Here is a 24,623-nt window from a genome sequence, read left to right on the forward strand (position 1 = left end):
TAATATGTATATAATAGATAATTAATGAGAACCTGCTGTGTAGCACAGGGAACTCTATTTAGTGCTCTTTGGTGACCTAAATGGGAAGGAAATCCAAAAAAGAGGGGATATATGTGTACATATGGCTGATTCACTTCGCTGTACAATAGAAACTAACACAACATTGTAAAACAACTATACCCCAATAAAAATTTTAAAAAAAGAAAAAGAAAAACTACTTTAGAAAGTACATAACCCAAGAGTTGGAAGAGATGCCTAAAGTACAAATAATAAAGCATGAAAAACCCACACGAATGTGGTTTCTGCTGTTTGATTGTCAAGAAGGGGCCTTAGGAGAGGGATTCATGTCAGGATCTGATCCTACTGCAAAATGGGCACTTATTCTTTTGACACTCCTGGGCTCACAAGCATCGATTAGCCTATAGAAATGGCTGGTCCCTAAAATGAGCCTCTCAGTCAGTATGGGTAGGGCACAGCGGTTTGAAAGCACTCACCTAAGGACCATTCACTTACTGCCAATTCACTAATCAGTAATAATTACTGAATATTACTGCCTGCAAAGCACTTTATATACATGTAGGAAATAATAAGGAAATAAAAGATCTGCTTCCATCAAGAAGCCAACAGTCTTCAACGGTTATGGAAAAGAACATACAAGGAATGAAATTATACGTTCAAAATAACATACCAATGAGTAATCTTGAGAGCCAGATTTTCAGTACCTAGGTGTATAGATGAGCCTCAGGGGGCTATGAACCCCTGTCTCAGAGATTTATTTTTTCATGGTTAAGTTTAAGGTCTAGATTATCAGTATATGTGTGTATATGTGTGCATATACGTGTATGTTATTTCTGGAGTTGTTATTTCTGGAGTTATTACTGTTTTTTGATTTTCTGTTGTTCTGTTTTACTTTCTAAAGCTTGCTATCCCCAAACTGACATCTTAAAAATTAACATCATCTTACTCAAAAAGATCTTAAGTAACAAAGATATGGTTCCAGAAAAGCTACACCTTCAAATCTCATTATAACAAAGGCCTTTAAAAGAAAACTCAATATCATAAATATTTCCTAATAGCATGATTTTTGTTACTAGAATAACACGTATTAAAGCCCTGATTTGACCAAAGATTTCAGGCAGTTCTTAAAGCATTTGCTATGATAAGGTTACATTTCTAATCAGTCAATAGTTTGCCTCAGAAAATCTGAATAAATCCTGAGCCCTGTGTGACCCAGTCTATTCAGAGATTCACATTTTAAAAATGTATAGTATAGCAACCAAACTACATAAAAAGGAATTTCAATTTTCACTTGTGTTTCTTGAAGCAAACCCAATTCATATCCCGGTGATTCTGTTTTCAAAATTCCCCTTTCCCTTTCCTGCCTTACAACCCTCCAGCTGACCCAGAGTCTCTCATTCAACAAAACCCTAAAACATCCCAGCCAGCCAGTCTGTACCACTTTTCTGATCCTTTCCCTGCTCAGCTTTGGTCTCTCTGACTTTTAAAATTTCCTTTTCACTTTGCACATTGCAATTGAGAATGCAGAGCTGGAACGGCAAAGAACCCTACTTTCTTTCTCCTTACTTTCCAGCCCTGTCCATCTCTGACCATTCTCTGAATTCTGAAGCATAAACGCCCAATGAATTAGATGGGCAGGGCAGAAGCAGCAGAGATGCAAAGCAGGCAAAGATAAAATTTTCATTAGTGAGAAAGGGACCAAGAATAGGAACATTTGACATAGATATTAATACAAATCCTCTCCTCAACACACTTATTTGAAACAACAGAATAATAGCTGATTAACTGTGGATAGTATTTCTCAAATGCTAAAAAGATTATAATGGTCAATATTTATTTAGGATTTACTCTGTTCTAATCTCTCTCTTTTTTTTGTTCTAATCTCTTAACATGCATAATATCAGTTAATCATTTCAACGACCTTAAGAGGTAAGTACCATTATTCTTCCCATTTTGCAGAGGAGGAGAGGTTAAGCAACTTGCCCGAAGTCATACAGCTGGTATATTATATAGCAGGTTTTAGTTTCAAACCCAGAGCATCTAACTCCCAAAGGCCAGACTTTTAGCCACAATATAAGTAAAGTACTCCCCAAACACCTGGTATCAGTTTGGTTCAGTTTGCATTTTTAGACCTACTTCGTTCTTTGGCTGTGTGTCCAAAGATAAATTATTTTATGGTTTCCATTCTGTGACATTTGCTTCCTTTGTAGAGCTGCTGGTGGCATTTTGATTCGTTGCTCCCCTTCTTAACTTGACACCTAGAGACACATGTAGTAATCACGTCTGTATAAAAACATTTTTTAAAATGAGTCCACCTCAGTTTTAGATCCTTCCCTTCTAGGGTGCTTTGCTTCCATCGCCAAAATTTCTGAGCAATGACTTCCCTGATTTCAATGATGGAGGGAAATCAAGTCATAAATGCCCCTGATTCTTTTAAATTCCACCAGACAGAATGATGTTATTACCATAACAACTTTGACCTTACTTTGTAAGTACATCTCCTAGTTTTACTTAAATTTTTCTAAGCCATGGAAGTTAACAGGCTTACTCTGTTTGCGGGCATATTCTGCTGCTTTGGGTGCTGTTAACATGGCAAAAGGGTGCAAGGAGAGGTGGAAGGGTGGAGCTCTGGGAACCTGAAAAAAAAAACAGTTCTACTTTTAAAAGCTACACCCACTTCGTGCTGTCAGCAGCTGCTGGTTATAGCACTTGTTTCAGGACTCGGCCTGTTTCCCCAACCCACCATCCTGACACGTTACTAGTAGTTGAGGATCATGTTTCATGGGTCATGCACTTTCCCACGCTGCCTTTTGTTGCCGTTCTTTGCCTAGAATGTTCTTTCACACAATGATGCTCTTCACATGGTTCCCTTTACCTGGAATAGCTTTTTCCTCCTCTTCTGCCTAGAGGCTCCTACTTTTCCTTTGAGATGTGGCTCATACATCACCTTTTCTGGGAAACTGGCCCCGATGTCTTCCCACCTCCCCTCTCCGGTGCTGGCACCGCACCCCCCCATCCCATCCTAAGGCCAAATTATTATTATTATTTTTTAAAATTAATTAATTTATTTATGGCTGTGTTGGGTCTTCGTTTCTGTGCGAGGGCTTTCTCTAGTTGTGGCAAGCGGAGGCCACTCTTCATCGCAGTGCGCGGGCCTCTCACTATCGCGGCCTCTCTTGTTGTGGAGCACAGGCTCCAGACGCGCAGGCTCAGTAATTGTGGCTCACGGGCCCAGCTGCTCTGCGGCATGTGGGATCTTCCCAGACCAGGGCTCGAACCCGTGTCCCCTGCATTAGCAGGCAGATTCTCAACCACTGCGCCACCAGGGAAGCCCAAGGCCAAATTATTGACTCACTCATCTGTGAACTCAAAACACGTCGTCACATAGAACACCCCCAGTGTGCAGTAGTTATAACCCGCTGTCTGTTGCATTGCACCGGAAACTTCCTCAAGGTTAGGACTGTCTCTTCAATCTTTCATTCATTCAACAAGTTTCCAGTGAGCACTACTGTGGGTCAGGCCCTGTTTTAGGAGCTGTGGTTGGTAAGACAGACAAGGTTCCTGCCTTTCCAGGGCTGAGTGAGGAGAAAAAACCAATAAACTATTAGACAACCAGGGTAACTACACATTGTGATAAGTTTAATCAACTAAACCAGAGAACGTGCTAGCAAGTTACTGGGCAACCACCACCTCTCACAGAAAGGACAGAAAATTTGGATTAAACAATAAATGAGGTCGTGCTGTCTTTATAGACAGGACAGCTTATAGCCACCTCAGCCGTGCACGTCTAGATTTGACCTCAGCCTTTTATTCAAATGGCAAACATATTTACTGAGAGTTTGTGTCATATCCAGTATTGTAAAGAATTAAACATAAGCATGAATGATGGCTTCTGACCTCAAGAAGCACGTAATCTATTCAGAAAGATGACCCTAAAACACAGAAAGTAATTAAAAGGAGGCTTTGTATCTGTGTGGAGCAAGGGTGGCTGTGATAACAGCCCTGCAGGATGATACATGCCGCGTGTAACCAGCTCATACGGCATCCCTGATGCATTGTCTACACTTAGAAGACTCAAGACAGGCTTTTGCAGGGAATTCCCTGGTGGTCCAGTGGTTAGGACTTGGCACTTTCACTGCTGTGCCCTGGGTTCCAGGGAACTAAGAGCCCGCAAGCTGCGTGGCATGACCAAAAAAAAAAAAAAAAAAGACAGGCTTTTCCTTGTTCACTGGAGAAGAGAGAACCCGAGGATTTTAAAGGTCACTTCCAGCTCACATATTCTATGACTCCTGATAATCTGAGGCTTCATGCAAGCAGTTAATATAGCTTCCTGCGTGGTTTATAAGAAAAATTATTTTTCAAGTAGGATGACGTTGAAATCCTAAACCTAGAGTTAATCGTATGCTCTTTTTTTACTTCAAAGTTACTTACTGATATCTTCAGTGTACCACACAGCTAGCAAGTGACAGAGCTGGGACTAGACACCAGTCTGTTTGCCTCTGAAGAGCTTGCTTTGGACTCTGGATGTAAGTCTGGATAGAGTGAAATGATGGATGGTCAGACACTAGGGTGTGGAAAGAAGAGATTCTGGTGTTCTCTAGTTACCTGCCTTTGTCTTTTTCCTCTCTCTGTTACACCAGTTTTCACTCTCTCTGCCCCCCTTTCCTTTTCCCCTCTTTCTCTGTCAAAGGGAGCTGAAGAATATTTTTATTGTTTGCTTTATTTGTTGAAGGAAGATTTATGCTCCTTTTTCTTCAGTTTAAAATTGACTAGGGGGCTTCCCTGGTGGCGCAGTGGTTGAGAATCTGCCTACCAATGCAGGGGACACGGGTTCGAGCCCTGGTCTGGGAAGATCCCACATGCCAAGGAGCAACTGGGCCCGTGAGCCACAACTACTGAGCCTGCGCATCTGGAGCTTGTGCTCCGCAACAAGAGAGGCCCGCGCACCACGATGAAGAGTGGCCCCCGCTTGCCGCAACTAGAGAAAGCCTTTGCACAGAAACGAAGACCCAACACAGCCAAAAATAAATAAATAAATAAATAAATAATAAAAATAAAGGAATTCCTTAAAAAAAAAAAATTGACTAGGACCTCTTATATTTATCTGAAGCTAACTGCAAATAACCCTCACTTGTGTGAAGTTCTTAGTTAAATTTTTTTTCCCTGTGGGTCCATGTTCCTCAGCAGAAAAATGGCTCCCTCTCAGCCAAAACCAGCTCCTTATCGGGAGCAGAACGCGAAGCTTAACAGAATTGAACAATTCTGAGTCCAGGAGGCCTTTCTGTCACTAGGTGGCAGCAAATAGTCCTGAAGAAAGCCATCAAGCCCACACACAGTACCCATGTGCTAGCAAAGTGGCCAACTCCAGTGGCCAGAAATTCTACATAATCTGTTTAGTATTCAACAGAGCTTTAAGCTCTTGCGTGGGAAGGATTTTAGCTGTTGCTTGGGAGACATTTTATCTGAAGGAATCAAAAGTGATTCATATACATGCAGCAGTTAGAGAGGAACCTTTGTCAATAACTATTTTTTTTTTGAACAACCACACCTCCTAGTTAAAACCATTGTTTTGAAGTTATGTTAAATCCCAAAGGACTGTTTTAAAATAGCTCTTACAATTTAATCTTTGAAATGCTCGTTTCCATTAAGAGGTCCTGCTAATTCTTTAAGATGTGGAGGGGGTGCCTGAGTAGAGCCGACGTGTAGCCACAAGAGAAAGGCCTGAGCTGGCATCCTTGAGGCAGTGAGGAGCTTGTGGGGTCCACAGGGGTAGATGATCCTCAGATGCTTATATCTGTAGCTCACATCATCTCATACCCTTTGTGAGAATTTGTTATCTAAAATAGGCAAGGTTTATAATGTATTAATAATACAATGGATGCTTGATGAGCTATTTAATTTTTGAATATTTAGAGACGTGGTTCTTAACTAGCTGTGAGTTTGCCTCTTAGTGGACATTTGGCAACGTTGAAAGACATTTTTAGTTGTCACATCACGGGGCAGGAGTGGGAAGCTCTTGGCATCTAATGGGTAGAGGCCAGGGATGCTATTAAACATCCCACAATGCACTGGACAGCCCCAACTCCACCCCCTACACACACAACAAAGAATTATCTGACCCAAAATGTGGAGAAACCCTGACTTAGAGGAATATAGAGAAAATCAGATACACCCCCTTCCCCCTGGGTACCAGAACCTTAACCATAGCTATTATTTTGAGGTTACCATGTGCCAACCACTAAGGGCTTTACGGATATAACTCACCTCATTTCCCACAGAAACCCCATCTTCTGGTCCCTGTGTTTACAAATGAAATCCAGGCTGATAGAGCTTAGAAGACTTGCCCAGGATTAATCTGCTGGTAGCCGGTAGAGCTGGGGTTCGAACCCAGGCTACCTGGCTCTAGGATCCTCATACTTAACCCTCACACAAATGGCCTTTCACGTACAGGACACTCATATTCTGTAACAATAAACAAACTCAGGTCTTTGAAAAAAAGCCCCTGAAACCCAGTCCCCCTAAAACCGAGTTCCTCTGCTGAGTTATGATTAACCTCTTTATCCAAAACATTATTCCGTTTCTTGTCCAACACCTGTTCCCCTCAAGATTGAGGAGTTCAAAGAAAAGGGGGGATTGACACCAAGCAGGACCCTGTGGAGCTCTCCTGGACACCAAATCCTTTCCATGTCCCCCGTTTTGTGTTTGTAGAAAAAAAGCATCAGACATTCCCTGAGTTCCAAAGGGCAGATTCAAACAGTTACCAGTGAGGGGAGTGACTGAACGCAGAGAGAGAACAGTAGTGCAGAGATGGGGGCTGGTCCTGGTTCCTCTTCAGGGGATGTTCATGGCAATCTGATACGTATCTCTGAGTTCCTCTATGGGAACTAAGGCTCCCACCCAGGTGGAGGAGGTCACTTCAGGCTGAGCACGGGCACACGGACCCAGAAGGCTGATGATTGAGATTCCCAGAACACCACCCAGTTACCTCATCACCAACCAATCAGAGGAGGTTTACATACTCTGCAGCCCTCCCCACAAATTTTGCCTATAAAAACGTCTTCCCTGAAACCCATCAGGGAGTTTGGGTCTTTTGAGCCTAAGCTGCCCCGTTCTCTTTGCTCAGCCCTGCAATAAACTTTGCTCTGCTCCAAACTTAGACGTTTCGGTCATTTGGTCTCACTGTGCATCAGGCTCGTGAACTTGAGTTCGACAACACCCCCTCTCTGAGGATACGATTTATTTCCCTGCAGAACTGGTCATTATGTAGTCTACCTGTACATCTGGACTTTTTGTTATCGGTGACTGATTGTGAAGACAGAGACTGTGAAGAACAGAGAAGGTGCTGAATAAAGGCTCTTTAAGGAATGAGTGAAAGGCCGGATGGATGGATAGAGATTGGCCAGCCCACTGTAAACAGTGCGGCTTCCTGTTCTGGCCCCTTTAATGAATCTGGCTCATCTGAGCTACTCTGACACCCATGTTTGCAAACCTTCTTGATGGATAACCCAGCTAAGACTGGAGGGGTTCACGGTGCCATTCCCTCCAGGATGTGATTTTCCGTATTTGCTCTCTGGCCACTTGAGCTGAGACCAACCAAGCAGAGGTGCCTGCGGCCTGCTCTAGACCTCTCCCAGGCACAGAAGATGAAGGGGGAGAAAACACAATGTCTGAAGCAGAGGAGCTTGGGCTCAGATATTTATATGTATGTGTTGGCGGGGAGGGTTTGAGGAAAGGGGAGAAGAGGGCAGCCTGGAAGGGAGAAAGCTGCAGAAAAAACAAACAGGAATGAAGCAGCATGGTTTACTTGTCTCTGTAAGAACATAAAAGAGCTGGGCTTTCTTTAAAAGCCAAGAACAGCTTGGGTCTCTGAGGAGCACTGAGTCTGGGGTGGCTTATACCTCAGCCAAGGTAGAATGTCAGCTCCAAGATATGAGATCCATGAGAAAGTCATCTTTTCTGACTCACCCACCCTTGTATCCCTGCACCTACAACTATATAACTATATTGAATGAACGAGTGAGTGAATGAGTGAATGAATGAATGAATGGATAGAGTTGAAATCAGAGTGATCAGAGAGGAGGTACTGATTTCCTCTGTAATCAAGGGAACTTGATTCTCAGGACCAGGCCAGCTTACATACGGATTAAGGTGAGAGGGCCATTGGATTCAGTTACAACACTTCTGAGTAAATGCTTGACTCCTAAGCTGGCCCTGGTGGACTCTTTCCTTTATAGGACCCCACTGTCTGCAGTATGGTCTGCTGGTAAGAGAACAAAGGATGCAGGCATTCCTGTGGCCGTAGCCCTGCCCCTGCCCTCGCCTCCCATCCAAATCCTGGTGGGGGGCATTGAAAGCAACTGTGTGAGCAGAAGTCCTCGTGTGAGGGTGTGGGTTCTCCCTGCTTCCTTCCCTGACTCCCTCCCACTACACATCCCTGCCAACCCCACCCCATCTGCCCTTTCTTCTTCCCTTTTCTAGAAGTATCTAAAGGGATGAGTAGTTCACCTCTAAATAGAAGCCCATATTTTAAATGTTTACTAAAGGTTCATACATTCATAAACAGCAAAACCTGAACTGACCATAAAGATCATTCAGAATACTCTGTTTTCGATTTTGTTTTTGTTTTTTTAAGATTAGTATATGGAAGCCCAAAGAGGGAAAGGGACCCAGTCAGAACTCACCCTGGGTCTCTGGACTCCCAGATCATTAGTGCTTCTATTAGACTGACTTCCAAGTAGTCTTGTGGGCAGGAGAAATGTGGCAGCAGTAAACTAGATAATTTCTCATGAGAATGAATGTTGTAGATCTTGTCCTAGTGCTAGAAGTTATAGTATATCATACAAGAGGAGTGCTTGGACTTACCGGATCCACATTATGAAAGGTGTAAGTGAGAAATTCTGTTAATCAGAGACAGAGGCAGAATCTAGACTCTAAGCCTGGTGCTCTATTGGCTGCCTCTATTTGGCCTTCCATAAACTGCATTTGGTATTATGAATATAGTCCTCTACATAAGGAAAATATCTTACATTTATTACCCAGGTAAGATATGGCTACATCTGGTTTTATCCATCATGATATAAAACTGTTATTTCATGCCTGGAAATGCAACATTATGAATTCATAAAATAAAGAAATTCTCTCTAAAAATCCCTTATATTGATAGTCTCAGGTCATCCCTACCTTGGTAGCACCAGAATTGGTAGAAGAATCAGCCCCATAAATTTTAAAGACTTCCTCAATTGGGATACTGTTCTGTTAAACAACAATGACAATAACAAAAATGTATTATCATACCATGGCTTTTCTTTTATTACAAAACAAAGCTATTATAGCTCCCATATATCCAGTACCATGCCTGGAGAGCATGGGCACCAAATAAATGACTTCTAAATAAATGGATAAATCACAGTATCCTAATACCAATTATCTATGTGTTATTTTTTCCCCTTAAATAAATGTTTTCACAATACAATATAGAAGTCAGTCTTTTTATTAATCTTTAAAAATAAAAATTTAATATTAGTAAATTCTACATATTTAGAAACATTGGTTGAAAAAGTAAGATAAATATTCATTAATATGAAAATGCACATTGTAGATACAAAATCTCCATGTATGCAAATAATGTTCTTTTCCTTACCATTAAGATTCCAGCATAAGATGATAAAATCATTGCTTCTCGTTCTCTGTGGTTTGGATATATGGGTCTACCCCGAAATGGCATTTTCCTAAGGGGGAATATGAATAAATAAGAATGGAGGGTTTATTCTTGTTTTGTTTGACACCTGCTAAGGTTGTGACAATAATCATAAGTAATAAGTAATTACCAACAGCTGTGTGCTATGCTATTCACAAAATTGATATGATTAATCCATCATCAGTAAAGTGTACACTTTGAATTTTGAATCTTCCAACAGTGGTGATGAATTTGCCCTCATCTATCCACATTTCTGCAGCTATCAAACCCTGGCAGACTGGCCACTATGGTGGAAAATTGTGGTTTCGCCAACCTATATCCTTCCCCCTTCTTGTGGCAGTTTGCTTGGGGGTAACTGCCTTAACCCCCTGTAAGCCTGTAAGCTTCTAGGGAAGCTGATGACACCCCTAGATTCCAAGGATGGAAAACACACTGTGGCCTAAGTTAGCTAGCACCCCCAGATAAGTCAGAGCAAACAGAACCATTGAGACACAATTCTGTGATTTGTAAAAAGTCCATTCTCCCCTGGCCTGAATGTCGTGATAAAGTGGGCTAAAACTAGGAATAGCGTCCATCCAGAGGAAATAGCCAAGAGGTAGATCCTGATGACTTGGTTTGAGTTTTGAATTAAGCCATGCCTAATGAGGACCTAGCCGTGGACTTTCCAGATACAGAGGCGATAAATCTCTCCTCCCTCTCTCCTTTTTTAAATTTATTTATTTTTTTGCTCAAGTCCGTTTAAACTGGATTTTCTGCTTATTACAACTAAATACTAACTGATACAACCATTCAGCACCAGGTGTGTGTTCTAAAGCCACAGAGCAGGAAAAACAGCTGGCCTCCAGAACAAGCGATTCAATCCTGGCCTCATTCGTTTCATGATCTTCCTAACTGAATGCATCTGCTCGGCACACACGGGAGAAGACGCCAATAATCCCGGCAAGGATTCCAGCAGTGGTGATGCAAGCCGCTCGGCTCAGGCGCACATCTGGTTAAATGCTTAAGAAGTTGTGTTTAATAGTTCTTAGGAAAAGATTGCAGCCTTACCCACAGAACTGATCATTTTTTTAAAAAAAAGTCAAGGCACGTACACAATAAAGCACAGTTGTATTTCTAAGGCAGAACATTCTATGCAAGAAAGATCTGCATCTGACAGGAACCAACTCACAGAGATGCAAAATAGGTAAGCATGCATATGACTTCCTCAAATCGACAACTGTGAAGGTTTCTTCAGGTTTCTAGTTGGAGAGGGATACGTACCCCATAGTATTTTTAAATCTGAGTGCCTTGTGGTGAACTTCCTCTGTCATTACTCAGTTAAAAAAAAAAAAACTATTCAACTTACACTTTCTTCCACTCCAGCCAAGTTAAGTCTTCTGAGTGATCCAGCCACTGCAAAGCAACACTGATGGCCAAGTCATAGTGTGCCTGGAAACAGGAAGCACAGACAGCAAAGGAACGGGCTGAGACATTGGCCGAAGCACGTGCTAGGCACAATGACAATGGCACTGCTAAGCCTATTCTACTCGTTTGTCATGTCCACAAAAGTGAGGATCACCAGCTGTGTCCAGTAACCTGATGCTCAGGCAGAAATAACTAGTGTTCTTCAGGCATTACATTTACCTCCCACTAGAGCAGTCTGTGTGTATGTGTGTGTGTGTGTGTGTGTGCGCGTGAGCCAAAAATGAAAAGATAGATTCATGGAATACTAAACTGGGAATCAGGGAATCTGGGTTCAAATCTAGGTATTGCCAACAACTCATGGTACTATATCCTTGGGTGAGCAATTGCTGTTCTCTGGGCCGCAGTTTCCTTGAATTTTAAAATAGAAAAAGGGGAAGATAGAGAAGAGGGACACAGAGAACAATTTCTAATTCTGTGGAACCTAAGAACTGAGTGCCCAGGGTCACAGGGGAGGTGGTGTGTCCATCTGAGGAGTTGGGGGAATCCTGGGAGGCTTCAGAGAGGAGGCGTCAGTGGAGCTGGGGCTTGGGGGATGAGGAGAATTTCTACAGGTGGAGAAGGACCTCCCAGGAGGAGGGTCCAGGAGAAGCAGAGAACTGGAGGTAGACCAAGTGACTTTCTAAGAGTCTTATATGTGGTAAAAAGCTGAGGACCAATTTCACGTTCATTCCTATCCTCCCCACTACCTTTTCCTGATAATTTCTAAGCGTATTTGCCATTTATCTATCAAAACATTCCTTTTCTCCTCCCCACCCCCAACCCCAGAAAAAGGAAGGTCAGTTTTGTTTTTGTGTTTGTAGATGGGTTCCAAGGTTCTATGTAACTCTAACATTGTGTAAACAATGTAATTATAACAATGTAATTATTTCTTTCAGGGACTGAACCAAAGTGAAAAGGAAGGAAGGGAGGGAGGGAGGGAGGGAGGGAGGAAGGAAGGAAAGGAAGAAAGGAAGGAAGAAAGAAAGAAAAAGAAAGAAAGAAGGAAGGAAGGAAGGAAGAAGGAAGGAAAGAAGGAAAGAAAGAAGGAAAGAAAGAAAGGAGCAAAGAAAGAAGGAAGGTAGGAAGGAGGGAAGGAAGGACCGTGCTCACTTGTTGAAACCTAATACGAAGATTGATGCCTGGACCAGCATGCCTGGCCTCACCTGTTTGCTCATTAGAAATGCAAATTTCCAGCCCCAGCCCTGAACCCCTTAATCAAAATGGTCTTGTAATAAGACCTCATTAAAGTTTGAGAAGCACTTATCTAATTGATTTAATTTCTCCATTTAATATGTGCACAGAGAAGTAGTTTAGAACACCAAGCCTTAACTGCTCGTTCAGCTCCAGAGAAATCAGACAGGGAAGGGAAGGGGGCGGGGAGGGACAGGTGATTTCTTCTTCCTCATTAGTGCAAGAATAGTAAATGGGTAGCATAAAAAAGCTGAGGGTTTACTAATCTCTTTTGAATTAGATCTTTACATAGCTTCCTTAATTTATGTAAAGTGAACTTTGATTACATAGTATGAATCTGAGTTTCAACATGTAAAATATAATAAAAAAGGATTTTTAGGATTATTCAATTATTTGGTTTTCTCCATAAATGGTAAAAAATTATATTTGAGAACTACACGGTAGTTAATCTCGTCAACAAGCTTTTAACATCATGTCTGTCACATTTAATCTTGTACTCGTTTTGCTTTTAAATCTTTTCTCTCCTGATAGTAAATAAAGAGCAAAAGTCTCATGACTTTAATTTTCTCATTCTTCTTGTTTCAGTTTAATGAGTTGAAAAGACCACATGGACAATCCTAGGTTGAGAAGATGAGGAAGAGGACATTCTGGGGGGATCAAGATTAGCCTTGCTTATGATAGATATCAGATCCTTGTTCTGTCCCCATAATACACATATTACACAGATGTGACTTGTGGCAGCATGCCTTTCTTTACCATATCATCTAGAAACGTGAGTTGCCTTCTTCCTTTTGGGTCAAATTCATTTTCCCGAAGTCTGATGCCAATATAATCTCCCCTTAAAAGCAAGAGAGCAGGATTGAACCAGCGGGAAAGACATGGGAGCACGGTCTGCAGAAGAACATTCCTTCCCCATCCCTCCCTCCTCCACCAAATACAAGCGAAGTCACCGATGGCTCTGGTAGCTGAGTTAATATTCATTTTGATTTAAACGGCCATTCTGCAACCCTGCAGGTTTAAAGTGTCTAACCATCATGAACAAATCACACTTATCGTAAAATTAAACTCATATAGAACTGAATTTCTAGGAAAGCAGGGAGTATGATAAATCCCCAAAGGCAGAACAGATTTTACAAAACCAAAAGGATTGAGACCCACTATTTAAAATAAAGATTCCCTTGCTGCCCTTGCTAAATTCAGGCAGGATGTCCAAAGTTGATAACTTCCAGATATATGATATTCCGTACAGATGTGTTCTTTTGTCTGAAGGCTTCTTTCCCATTAGAATGCAAATACCGTTAGGAGGAGTTATGTGTAAAAACATATTAGTGATTCTACTTTAGCGTATCCTTATCAGAGCCTTTCCTAACAGACTTTTAATAAGGGGAGGGTAGAATAAGGGCCCTGGGAGGTGAATAGAAAGTCGTATTACCCTGGGAAAGTCAACAAGAGGGAATGGATATAGGAAAAAGGACTCTGGGGTCTCCAAGGTCGATCTCACAATGTTACATAAGATCAGTTCTGTTTGTCAAGGTCTTTACCAAACACTTTGGGCAAGTTCCTATGCTGGGGATAAATTTGCTTTGGGGTTCCAAAAGCCCTTCTTCTGAGTCGTTAAGTTATTCTAGATTGATAAAAATTCTTGAAATTTTGCTTTGTAATTCCAAGGCACTTTAAAGTAGTCTAAATAGATTCTTTGGGTAAAATTAAACTATATATATATATAAAAAATTATATTTATATCAGTTTTGAAATTCCAGTTCTTTGGATGAGATATGTAGAGGAACTGGCATTCCTAATTATGGTTTCGTTCTTTATTATGTTGACCTCCAAACACATACATGTAAACATGTATGAATTCATACATAGTTTATTGCAGCATTTCTTTTTTTTTTTTAATTAATTTATTTATTTTTGGCTGTGTTGGGTCTTCGTTTCTGTGAGAGGGCTTTCTCCAGTTGCGGCAAGCGGGGGCCACTCTTCATCGCGGTGCGCGGGCCTCTCACTATCGCGGCCTCTCTTGTTGCGGAGCACAGGCTCCAGACGCTCAGGCTCAGTAGTTGTGGTTCACGGGCCTAGTTGCTCCGCGGCATGTGGGATCTTCCCAGACCAGGGCTCGAACCCGTGTCCCCTGCATTGGCAGGCAGATTCTCAACCACTGCGCCACCAGGGAAGCCCTATTGCAGCATTTCTTAAAGAACTTGTTAAAAGATAATTATCTTAGTAGGCAGAGAAAGGGCACTTACTGGGGACTATGATAAGGTCTCTAATAAAAGGGTATTATTGTTGTGCCTATAATCATGAAATAGAACATAATAACATTTTCCTCCTCTTTTTATATGGTCTGTGATTTTCACCAACCTCTTACCAAAGTACCAAGTCAAAGAAAAGCTAGCACAGGAGGAAAAAAATTTCCATGGGAAAACTTAATGTTTTCTTTATGTGTTTAAAACAAAGTTCGGAGGGCAGAAAATGGAGGTAAATTATTTAATCAATAAGCCTGACAATAGAAGAAGCAGAGTCTGCAATTTAAATGCTGGGCCCTTGGGTACATTTTTCCAGAAATCTCTCCTATATCTTTTACCAGTCGGGCCCTTTCAAAGGCATACCCTGCCCAGCACAGGCTGGGACTGTGGGCTCAGATCTTTGACTCTAGAATGGGGATGCCTCAGATGTGCACGCTGCTGGCAGAAACATCCTCCCAAGAGATTCAGCATCCTGCTTTGCACCACATGTGAGGCCTCTTGGGCAGGAGACAGAGGCCAGATCATCCGGCTTTCTCCTATAGCCCAGGAACAGATTCTTCCTTAGGTTTTTACTCCACTGTCAATATCCAGACCATCTATGACATAAACCCCACCAAATGCTCAGTGCAGTAAATGTAAGTTATTCTCAATCAGACTTACAGGAGTTTTTTCATTTCCTTCTTTAGTAGTCTTCTTTCCATGATTAAAAGCTTATCCAGCTGAGCAGGTATCTGCAGCTACACTGCACCTGTTTTCCTTTGGAAAGACCCAGACCCAGCCTCTCTGAGCCTAGAAGCTACAGCAGCAAATCAGAGAGAATTTGAGTTAGGGATGCTATCACTCCTAATACCAGTCATGGAGTCCTAGGCTCTGGAAGGGATCCGAGAGTGTGCAGGCCTCTTATCCAGCAGGTTCCAGGTCAGAAAGCTGTCTGGAGGCCAGTGCACTGTACCTTGAGTTTATCTGACACCTCTTATTCCTTCCACACTTTTCCAATATTCATCACTTACTTATTCTTGCCATAACCTTGCAAGTATCAATAAAACAGACACAGCTCATGTAATCGTGGATGAGACTATCTAGACAGAACCATCTAAATAAAGATGGTTTGTGATCTGATTATGTTTGAGTTCTGTGTGCCTTCAACATAGTGACTCTCCGTGAACCTACCTGGTTCCCCGCTCATGATGGAGGTTTCTATAGAACCCATGTACAACTTCCTATGGCTAGCAGGTCCTGGTAAGAACGTGTGGTGATGGCAAAGATGAGGCCATACCTTCAGTTCTCACCCCCACATTGAACCAGAAATTGAAGTTCAGGTGATGGGGTCAAAGGGGGCCTGAAGTCACAAAAAGGAGTTAATTTTAGAAATCATCACTATTGAATGGAGTGCCCAGGGAGAGGTATAAATGGGATATCAACTTTATCTGCAATGTTTTATTTCTTAAAAAAGATTTAAAGCAAGTTGTAATGGTTAATTAATTTTATGTGTCAACTTGGCTGGGCCACTGTGCTCAGATATTTGGTCAAACATTATTCTGATTCTTTTTGTGAAGGTGTTTTCTGGACGAGATCAGCATTTAAATCAGTAGACTTTGAGTAAAGCAGATTACTCTCCATTATGTGGGTGGGCCTCATCCAATCAGTTGAAGGCCTTAAAAGAACAAAGGCTGACCTTTCCTGAGCAAGAAGGAATTCTGCCAGTAGACTGCCTTCAGACTTGAATTGCAACTCTTCCTTGAGTCTCAATCCTGCCAGCCTACCCCATCAGATTTTGGACTGGTCAAGCCACCACAATCACATGAGCCTATTCAGTAAACTAATTTTCTCTTTACGTATATATACACATCCTGTTGTTTCTGTTTTTCTGGAGAACCCTAATACACATATAAGAAAATTGTTAACATCTGTTGTCTCTGGGATGATAGGTCCATAGATGTTCATTATATTACCTTCTGTACTTTTGAAATTACGCACATGTTTTTAAATCACTACTCTGAAATGGTTGGGAAAATAAACTTTAGAAACTTTTTTTTAATTGTAGCATATAAACATTAAACTTTATTCAATTCAGCTCTCCAACAATAATCAGAGAGGAAACAGGATGCCACTGATTTAAATAATTTCTTCACCGAATTGGTTTAATTATTTTGGACCATTCTTGCTGTGGCTACATCTGCTAAAGCCTTGGATGGGATGTAAAAAAGGGAATAAAGTCAGAGCATTCCATAGGAACGGCTTAACTATAAAGAGAATAATGTTGCGCCCTATAGGAGAATCAATTGGGATAGGACACTGCAAGCCAGAAAGGTTGCCTGGTGTCCTAGACAAGGAAAAGTGCTGCACCTGAGGAGGCCAGACGCCAGAATGTGGAGTCCACTCCACCGCTGACTGCTGTGGCCGTGGCCGTGGCCAAGCCTCCTGGCTCTTCTGCACCCCAGTCTCAGGTGTCATCTGAAACGTGATGAACCTGGTTAACATCACCCAGAGCACCTTTCACCCTAACATTCCACAACTCCATAAGGGCTGGCATGTGCTATCATTCTTCTAACTCAAAAATTTAAAAAACATTTGTTGGTAGAACATTTGTCCTACCTCACTTCCTTGACTGGGGTGGGGGAGTGGCACTTCCTTTGCTTAGATGCCTTTTTAAAAAGCAAAAGATTTAGCATTTGCTCTAACCTATTCTTGTTTTGTAATTCTGAGCCAGTCCTTTGAATTTCAGGAACACCAATTATAAAATGTGAGTCTCTTGGTTGTTGGGACACCTTCCTCTTAGACCCATTCTTCCTCCCCCTTACCACTCAATGTGGCATAATATGCAAAGATTTTTTTTTTTTCTGGCCATACCACACGGCTTGCGGGATCTTAGTTCCTTGACCAGGGAATGAACCCGCACCCTCAGCAGTGAAAGCACAGAGTCCTAACCACTGGACCGCCAGGGAATTCTTATAAAGATTTTTAAAATATGAGCATCTTCCATTCTCACTAGGCTGGAGGTTAGGAGACGCTGTGAGGCTACCTTGGACGAGTTCATTTTCCTCTCTGTGTTTTTGTGTTTCCTCCTCTGTAAAAAAAGCACTGAATGATTGAAGAGGTTTCTGCCAACTATCCAGTTCAGTGACTTCCATGCATTGAGTATCTGTGCCTGGTTGAAAGAGGACCATTTGCACAGACTCTGTTCAGCTTAGATTTGAATTCAGCCAGTTGCCCCTCTTTTCTGTCTATAGAGTTTTAATGAAAACAAGACTCTGGCTGGAAATACACATAAAAGAGCTGCTGGAAAGATGTCAGCTGCCTCATGCATTAGCTGTTTCATAGAAACCAACCCCCCCAGAAGTCACAGCCCCCATTTTCTATAGGAATATCGTGCCCTGAAGCAAATCTGCACACTCCCTGCAGGTCCCCGCTCTGCACCCCGGCATCTATGGTACAGGTCCTTCAGACCGTGTTCTATTAACACATTCCCCCTTTCAGAATCTCTCACCAACCGAGTGATCTCAGTGCTTCTGTTCTCTCCCTGCTTCCGGAGGCGTGCTTGAGCATCCACTGGGCTGGGGCTCACAGGCATCCGGAAAATAGATACTTTTTGTTTGGTTGCTAGGAAACGGTGACTGAATGAAAATAGTTTGTTTTTTAAATACACCCATACTCCCTGAAGGGGGAGAAAAAGTCATACATTTGGGACAGGAGTATGATCCTGACCTGAAGTTCAGAGATCCTTTTATCTGAGCAGGCTTCAGTTTCCCATCTAAATGATTCATGGAAAGCAGAGAGCATGCGAGCTGTCCACCTCCCCCAGGGGTTTTTGTAGCACTCGGCTGCAGACTCAGGAGTCAACTGACCAAGCGAGGATTTCTGGGGGAGCCAGTGAACCTCTGGCTCCCCACAGGCAGGCTGATTCTACTTGGTGACCGTAGACATGGGGCAGGGGAAATCCTGAACAACTGTCACCATTTCTCTCCTGCCAAGTGGTCTCCCTGCTCACACACTTGCTTCCTCATCTGGAACACTTCCTCCCTTGCTTAAAGCTTGCTGATGATTTCCCGTTGCCCTTAGAGGAAGATCTAAACGCCTAACCATGGCCTGTGAGTGAGTGTCCTCCATGCCCTTGGACAGGGGCAGACTGTCACTCTGGCCCATCTAGTCCTGGGTGTCTGTTATCATTACCACTCAACTCTCTTTTCCGCCCCTCTGCACCTTCCAAGTCTCTCATCTACCTGATATCTCAGGTGTTCTGTGAGTGACAGTAACACTCTAGATTTGGACTTTTATAGACTAGTTGTTCACTCCATCTTGAATTTATATTGTACTCAGAACATTCCAGGTTTTGTGAGCCTGAAGTTTATACAATTTGGGGACGCTCTTTAAGACAAAGAATGCAAAAATGTGAATACAAGATTGAATGTTTATTTAGAACTATTAATCACCACAAGTTACACATTTGAAAGAGCTAATAAATACCACAAACATTAAAAATAAAGAGAAAAATCTCAGTATTAATATTATCTTTATTAGCTCACCAACATACCCTAAAATTTTTTTTCTTGCATACTCTTTGATTACCTCTTGATGTGACAAAGATTTTGTAATAATTATTTTCTATAGAGAGATTGGAAAGAAAATTGTCTTTCCTCTAGTGTAGCTGTTTACAATTTATTTGAAATTATAAATAAAGTATTAGAATAAACTAAAAGTTATTTTTCAGCTTATTGACTCCATGTTGGTAATGTCTCCTTTATTACGTTTTCCACAATTTCCTTCTCAGGAGATGCTCCTTCCTCGGGGAAACTCCTGGAAGGCTTTAGCCTTGACCTTGCTAGGCTTCTTCACCCCTGCCCTCCCCCTCCCCTCAACCCCACACCCACACCCACCTCCATCCCCCCGCCCACCCCAGCTGAGGTTGCTGAAGCTTGTCCAACTCAGCCAAGTACTCGTCAACTTCAGTGTTCCCCTCCCCAGCTCTGGTCCTTGGAGACAGAGAGAAGGTTCGAGTGCTCAGTGGTCCGTCAGGGGCTGCTTGTTGCCAAGACTCATTGGTGGGACATCCCTGGTGGTACAGTGGTTAAGAATCTGCCTGCCAATGCAGGGGACACACGTTCGATCCCTGGCCCAGGAAGATTCCACATGCCACGAAGCAACTAAGCCTGTGCGCCACAACTACTGAGCCTATGCCCTAGAGCCCGTAAGCCACAACTACTGAGCCCTCGTGCCACAACTACTGAAGCCCACGTGCCTAGAGCCCGTGCTCTGCAACAAGAGAAGCCACCGCAATGAGAAGCCCAGGCACCGCAATGAGGAGTAGCCCCTGCTCGCTGCAACTAGAGAAAGCCCGTGTGCAGCAACAAAGACCCAACGCAGCCAAAAATAAATAGATAAAATAAATAATAATTTTAAAAAACCCAGACATTCTTTACTTCTAAAAAAAAAAAAAAAAGACTCATTGGTGAAGGCAATGCTAGCAGTGTGCCTGTCCTGCCGCAATGCCAGGACCACCTGCCGGGCATGGAGGGTGACCTCTGGCTGGGGCCAGGCTGCCTCCTCCTTGCAACCCCCATGGAGGACACATTCAGCCTTGGAAGAACCCAGGAAAATGAGAGACCCTCCGCCTTGGCTGCTTTTGCTTTGGGAGAAAACCCACCTCTCAAACTTCTTAATCTCAGGACATTAAAATCAAAACAAAACCACTCTTACACTGCAGTGAGGAAATTCTCTGTTCTCATGGCATGTCCTTGAGGCAGGTGTAAAAATAGTATCCATGTTTTATACATAAGGAAACCACGGATGGAAAGGGGGGTGGTTTGCTGGGGGAAGTCATTTTATCAGCTCTGACTCCCCAAGCACTGCATCTTCACCAGACATTTAAATGTCTTCTTTAAACTTTCTAAAATTCCTAAAATAGTCACGATAGCTGCATGTAATATATTGACTTGATACCGTGGAAATGGAATTACATTTTCACAGAATGTTGGTATGAATTTTTTGTCTTCATCAAAATTTATATTTAAATTACTGAAGAATAATACTACCACATAGTATGATAATGGAATAGTAACTCTGTGATTTGGGGTAAGTTACTTAACTTCTGCACTTTATTTCTCTGTTCTTTAAAGCACAGGGAGAATCTACCTCACAGGTTGTTCCAAACATTAGAAAAAATTTCTATATATAAAAAATATATATATACATATATAGTTGTGGTACACGGACTTAGTTGCTCCACGGCATGTGGGATCTTCCCAGACCAGGGATTGAACCCATGTCCCCTGCGTTGGCAGGTGGATTCTTAACCACTGCACTGCCAGGGAAGTCCAAGATTCAAGTTTAAAGTTGACAGATAAAGATTTTTTTGTTGTTCCTTTCAACCCTGAGTGTAGATACAATTAGAAATGATGTCACGAGTGGGGTGAATGCGAGGTGGGAGCTAAATGGACCCCCTGCCCTGATCCTCTACCCTCATCCCCACTCTAAGATAGGTCCCGCTTATTAGATACAGGAGCCATTAAGAAACCTTAAAGTGGGAATTGTCATGTTAAAAATAGTATCCATTAAAAGTAAACATGGGTATATTTGTCTCCAGTACAACAGGTGAAATGAGACTGATTCTCTGTGTCACTATCTCCAACTTAAGACTGTGGCTTCTCTCTGTATTAGCTGGTTGGGCTGCAGCAGCCTGCATGTGACAGAGGAGAATTCTGGCTGTGCGGACAGGGCGTCAGGGGATTGGCGTTGGAATCATAGAAGCATAGGCTGTAAGAGCTAGAAGGAATTGGGGTCATTTAGTGAAACTTCCTCTGGCTCAGAGAGATAAGAAATGTCCCTAAAACCAGAGACAGAGCTGAGACCAGAAGCCAAGCCTCCCAACTGAGTGCAAGTGACCTTGTTTTTACAAATAAGCTTTAGAAATCTTATGGGAAGCAGGTGCCCGAGGTTGTCCAAATCAATGCTCCTTTATTCATCTTTCCTTCTTGTTGAAGTAAATATGGCTAGCTTTGCCATTTGTCTTAGGATATCTGATGCCATGATAAGTCATGTGCTGGTGACCCTAAAGTGAAGAAAAGTGAAAAGTCTTTGTTAGTCATGTGAAACCTTATTTCATTCTGTACCCTTACATTCTCAAAAGCAAATTTGCCTCAAAAAGTGCTATGTAAACTCTACTCAGGTAAGGATGAATCTCAACACCATAATGTTGAATGAAGGAAGCCAGTCACAAAAGAACACGTATGATCTGATCCATATATATAACATACAAAAAAAGGTAAAACTAATCCAGGCTGTCAGAAGTCAGGGTAGTGGTTACCGAAACTTTGTGGCCAGGGGCACAAGTGAGGGCTTCTGGGGTTCTGGTAATGTTCTGGGTCTTCATCTGAGGTTGGAACAAGACTATGTTCAACTTACAAAACTTCATTGAGCTGTATACTTATGACATGTGCTTTTTTCTGTATATTTACTATTTTTCAATAAAAAGTATCACAGAGAAAGGGGGCATTGTGGTGGTATTGGATCTATCTTGAGTGTGTCTGGAATGAGCAAAATTTAGAAATATAGCTATTTTATAATCTGTTCTTCTGTATACCCCATCTCAGCTGGACACATGAAGTTGAATTTTACTGTGCTTTTCTTTGAGAATAAAATGATTCAGTTTTTACTTCTTTGGCGACCCATCAGAAAATGTCCACTCTGTAGTGCAGTCAGAGAGAGGTATTTTCTTTGCTCTTGGCTGCCTCTAAAATGCTTTGGTGTGTCACATGCGGGCACTCATCTCACCAGCTGTTACATGATGGTCTGCAACAACAGAAGAGGCGAGAGCGAGGATGGTCTTTCAGAAACAGTGGGTAATAAGTAGAATCTCTACAGTGAAATCCTCATATGTCCACTCCTTTGGGGCAGAATGTACCTAACTGGTGCTTGATGACAACTATCAGAAAATTATTTATGCATCTGCTTTGACTCTTTCACTTAAGCACTTTTTCTTCTTTTAACAGTTGATCATGATTCAGTCATCTTCTTGAAAAACACCACTCTTCTTGGATTGTAACACAAAACAATTACAATTTCTCTGACCTGATTGTTGCCCCTGTTTAATGTCTTCACCCATACACCCATTTATTCATTTTTACAGACATGTTTCTGTACATTTATATGCATGTTGGAAGAACACATCCGCCCCCCGTAAGCATAGCCTCGTCCATTAGAGAAAGGCTCTTGGCCTTCAAACCTAGCTTCACCCACACTTGCTCCTCCCATGGGGAAAAGGAATGAATTATCTGGCTGGTAAGTTGGGGAGTATTTTCTGCCTTGCTCCTTCCCACGGGAGAGACCTGGGGTTGCAGAGCAGTGCTGTGGCTGGGTGGGAAAGTCGGCCTCATTGAGGGGGAAGCAGTAGCAAGGCTGCTGGGCTACAAATCCAAGCCATCCTTCAGTATCAGCTTTCTCAGTAATCAAACTGACTTTCCTTGCCTGGTTTTTGTGTCTATCTCTCAATGATTCCAAAGTTAGGCAAGGAGGAAAAAGTAGATTTTATTTATTAGCTCCCCCCCCCCCAATTTCAACTCTTTACAGTCAGTGTAGAGTAGGGCTTCAGAGAAGGATCTCTGGGTTCAAATCCTGCTCTGGCTACTTACACGTGTGTAACCTAAGTTGCTTAACTTTTCTGTACCTCACTCTTCCATCTGTAATAGGAGGATCTTAATAGTATCTACCTCAAAAAGCTATTAAGAGAATTAAATGGATCATTCACGTGTACAACTTAGAATATTACCTGACATATCAAGACTACTCATTACATGTTAGCTGTTAATTATATTTTAACCAAAATAACATCGTCCTAGTCTGTAAATCCACCACCCCCATAAAAGGATCTGAGCAATAAAATAGATGAGATTGACCTCAGTGTTCTCAAAATGTTTTAGACCACGCCCCATTTTGCTAAACTGAAGCATCTCCCATTATATTAAATATAAAAATTTGTATTATCAAAAACAAGAAGATTTTTACAACCCTCCCCAAAATGAAATTACAATCTAATACAGAATTTGCTTTTGATCAAACAACACATCTCAACTCTCCCTCCCTGCTGCCACTTTCTCCTTACCCTTCACCATCACTTGAGAATCACTGATCTGATTAATAGCTGGGGATGGAACCCTGAAAGCAGAGTACACCTCCTTCACCAGCTCATGGAACAGTTAATACATCTCAGAATCATGGAGTCAAGAGGGAGAAGCCCTTTTCATTTTTTTTCTCACCTCAGATCATTCAGTCATCTGTCACTTCCCTCTCCCCTTCCTGTTCAGAATCTGGTTTTAACTGTTGGCTGTAAGGGGACCAGATAGAAGATTTCAGAAATGAAGTAAGACTTCTGAGGTGGGCTTGGTTTTTAAGTGTAACCTGGGTTTCCTCAACCACATCAGGCTGGGGGCAGTGTTTATAATAGAGTTTCAATAATGATAATGAGCAGTATTAATATGCTGGTTCTTTCCCACAGAGTTGAGGAAGCTTCAGTTTCCCACAAACCCTCCCCCAGAAGCTCAGAACGTTCCATGGGGTTCTCCCTGCCATTTGGTCTAGTTTTATTCTCCCAGGTCTGTATTTGGTCTCATGCTCCCCCAGTCACTGCCAGCATTCCACCCTCCACTCTCTCAATCTGAGCAGCTTGAGGTTCAGGTTACTCTCAGCTTCCCAGGAGTCAACACCAACCACCTTCCATGGGCCAGAATCATCCTGCAGTCACCTCTCTCAGATGTGGAGAAACTCCACCCCACACACGCCTGGGTTCGTTCCTCTTTACGGTTTATAGTGCATTGCTGTCTAGGCTCTTGGTGACTCACAGAATCTGATGGTTTTGATTTTGGTTGTTGGTTAGTGTTTTAAACAGCCTTCTTCCTCTACGACTTTGTTCTAATTCCCTGTGTTTGAGGGCAATCTGAGGACACCCGTGATTATCCATGCGTACTCACAAATGACCCCTCTCCTCTTTTTGGATGGTTCTGCAGAATCCTTGAGCAAAGCCTGAATATTTTTACTTG

The 24,623-nt window shown here is 42.3% G+C and overlaps 1 protein-coding gene across 1 annotated transcript; it reads right to left on the reverse strand.

The window, feature by feature from the left end:
• Positions 1-2,190: 2,190 nt before the first annotated feature.
• C7H2orf80 (chromosome 7 C2orf80 homolog) lies at positions 2,191-15,296 on the reverse strand. Its single transcript, XM_059927381.1, has 7 exons — positions 15,256-15,296; positions 13,106-13,187; positions 11,061-11,143; positions 9,659-9,746; positions 9,199-9,270; positions 2,567-2,654; positions 2,191-2,276 (listed from the first exon to the last, which is right to left on the reverse strand). The coding sequence occupies exons 1-7, from the start codon at positions 15,294-15,296 to the stop codon at positions 2,191-2,193; spliced, it is 540 nt and encodes a 179-aa protein (XP_059783364.1).
• Between the last annotated feature and the right edge of the window lie 9,327 nt (positions 15,297-24,623).

Source organism: Balaenoptera ricei, chromosome 7 (assembly GCF_028023285.1).
Source record: "Balaenoptera ricei isolate mBalRic1 chromosome 7, mBalRic1.hap2, whole genome shotgun sequence".
Lineage (NCBI taxonomy): Eukaryota > Metazoa > Chordata > Mammalia > Artiodactyla > Balaenopteridae > Balaenoptera > Balaenoptera ricei.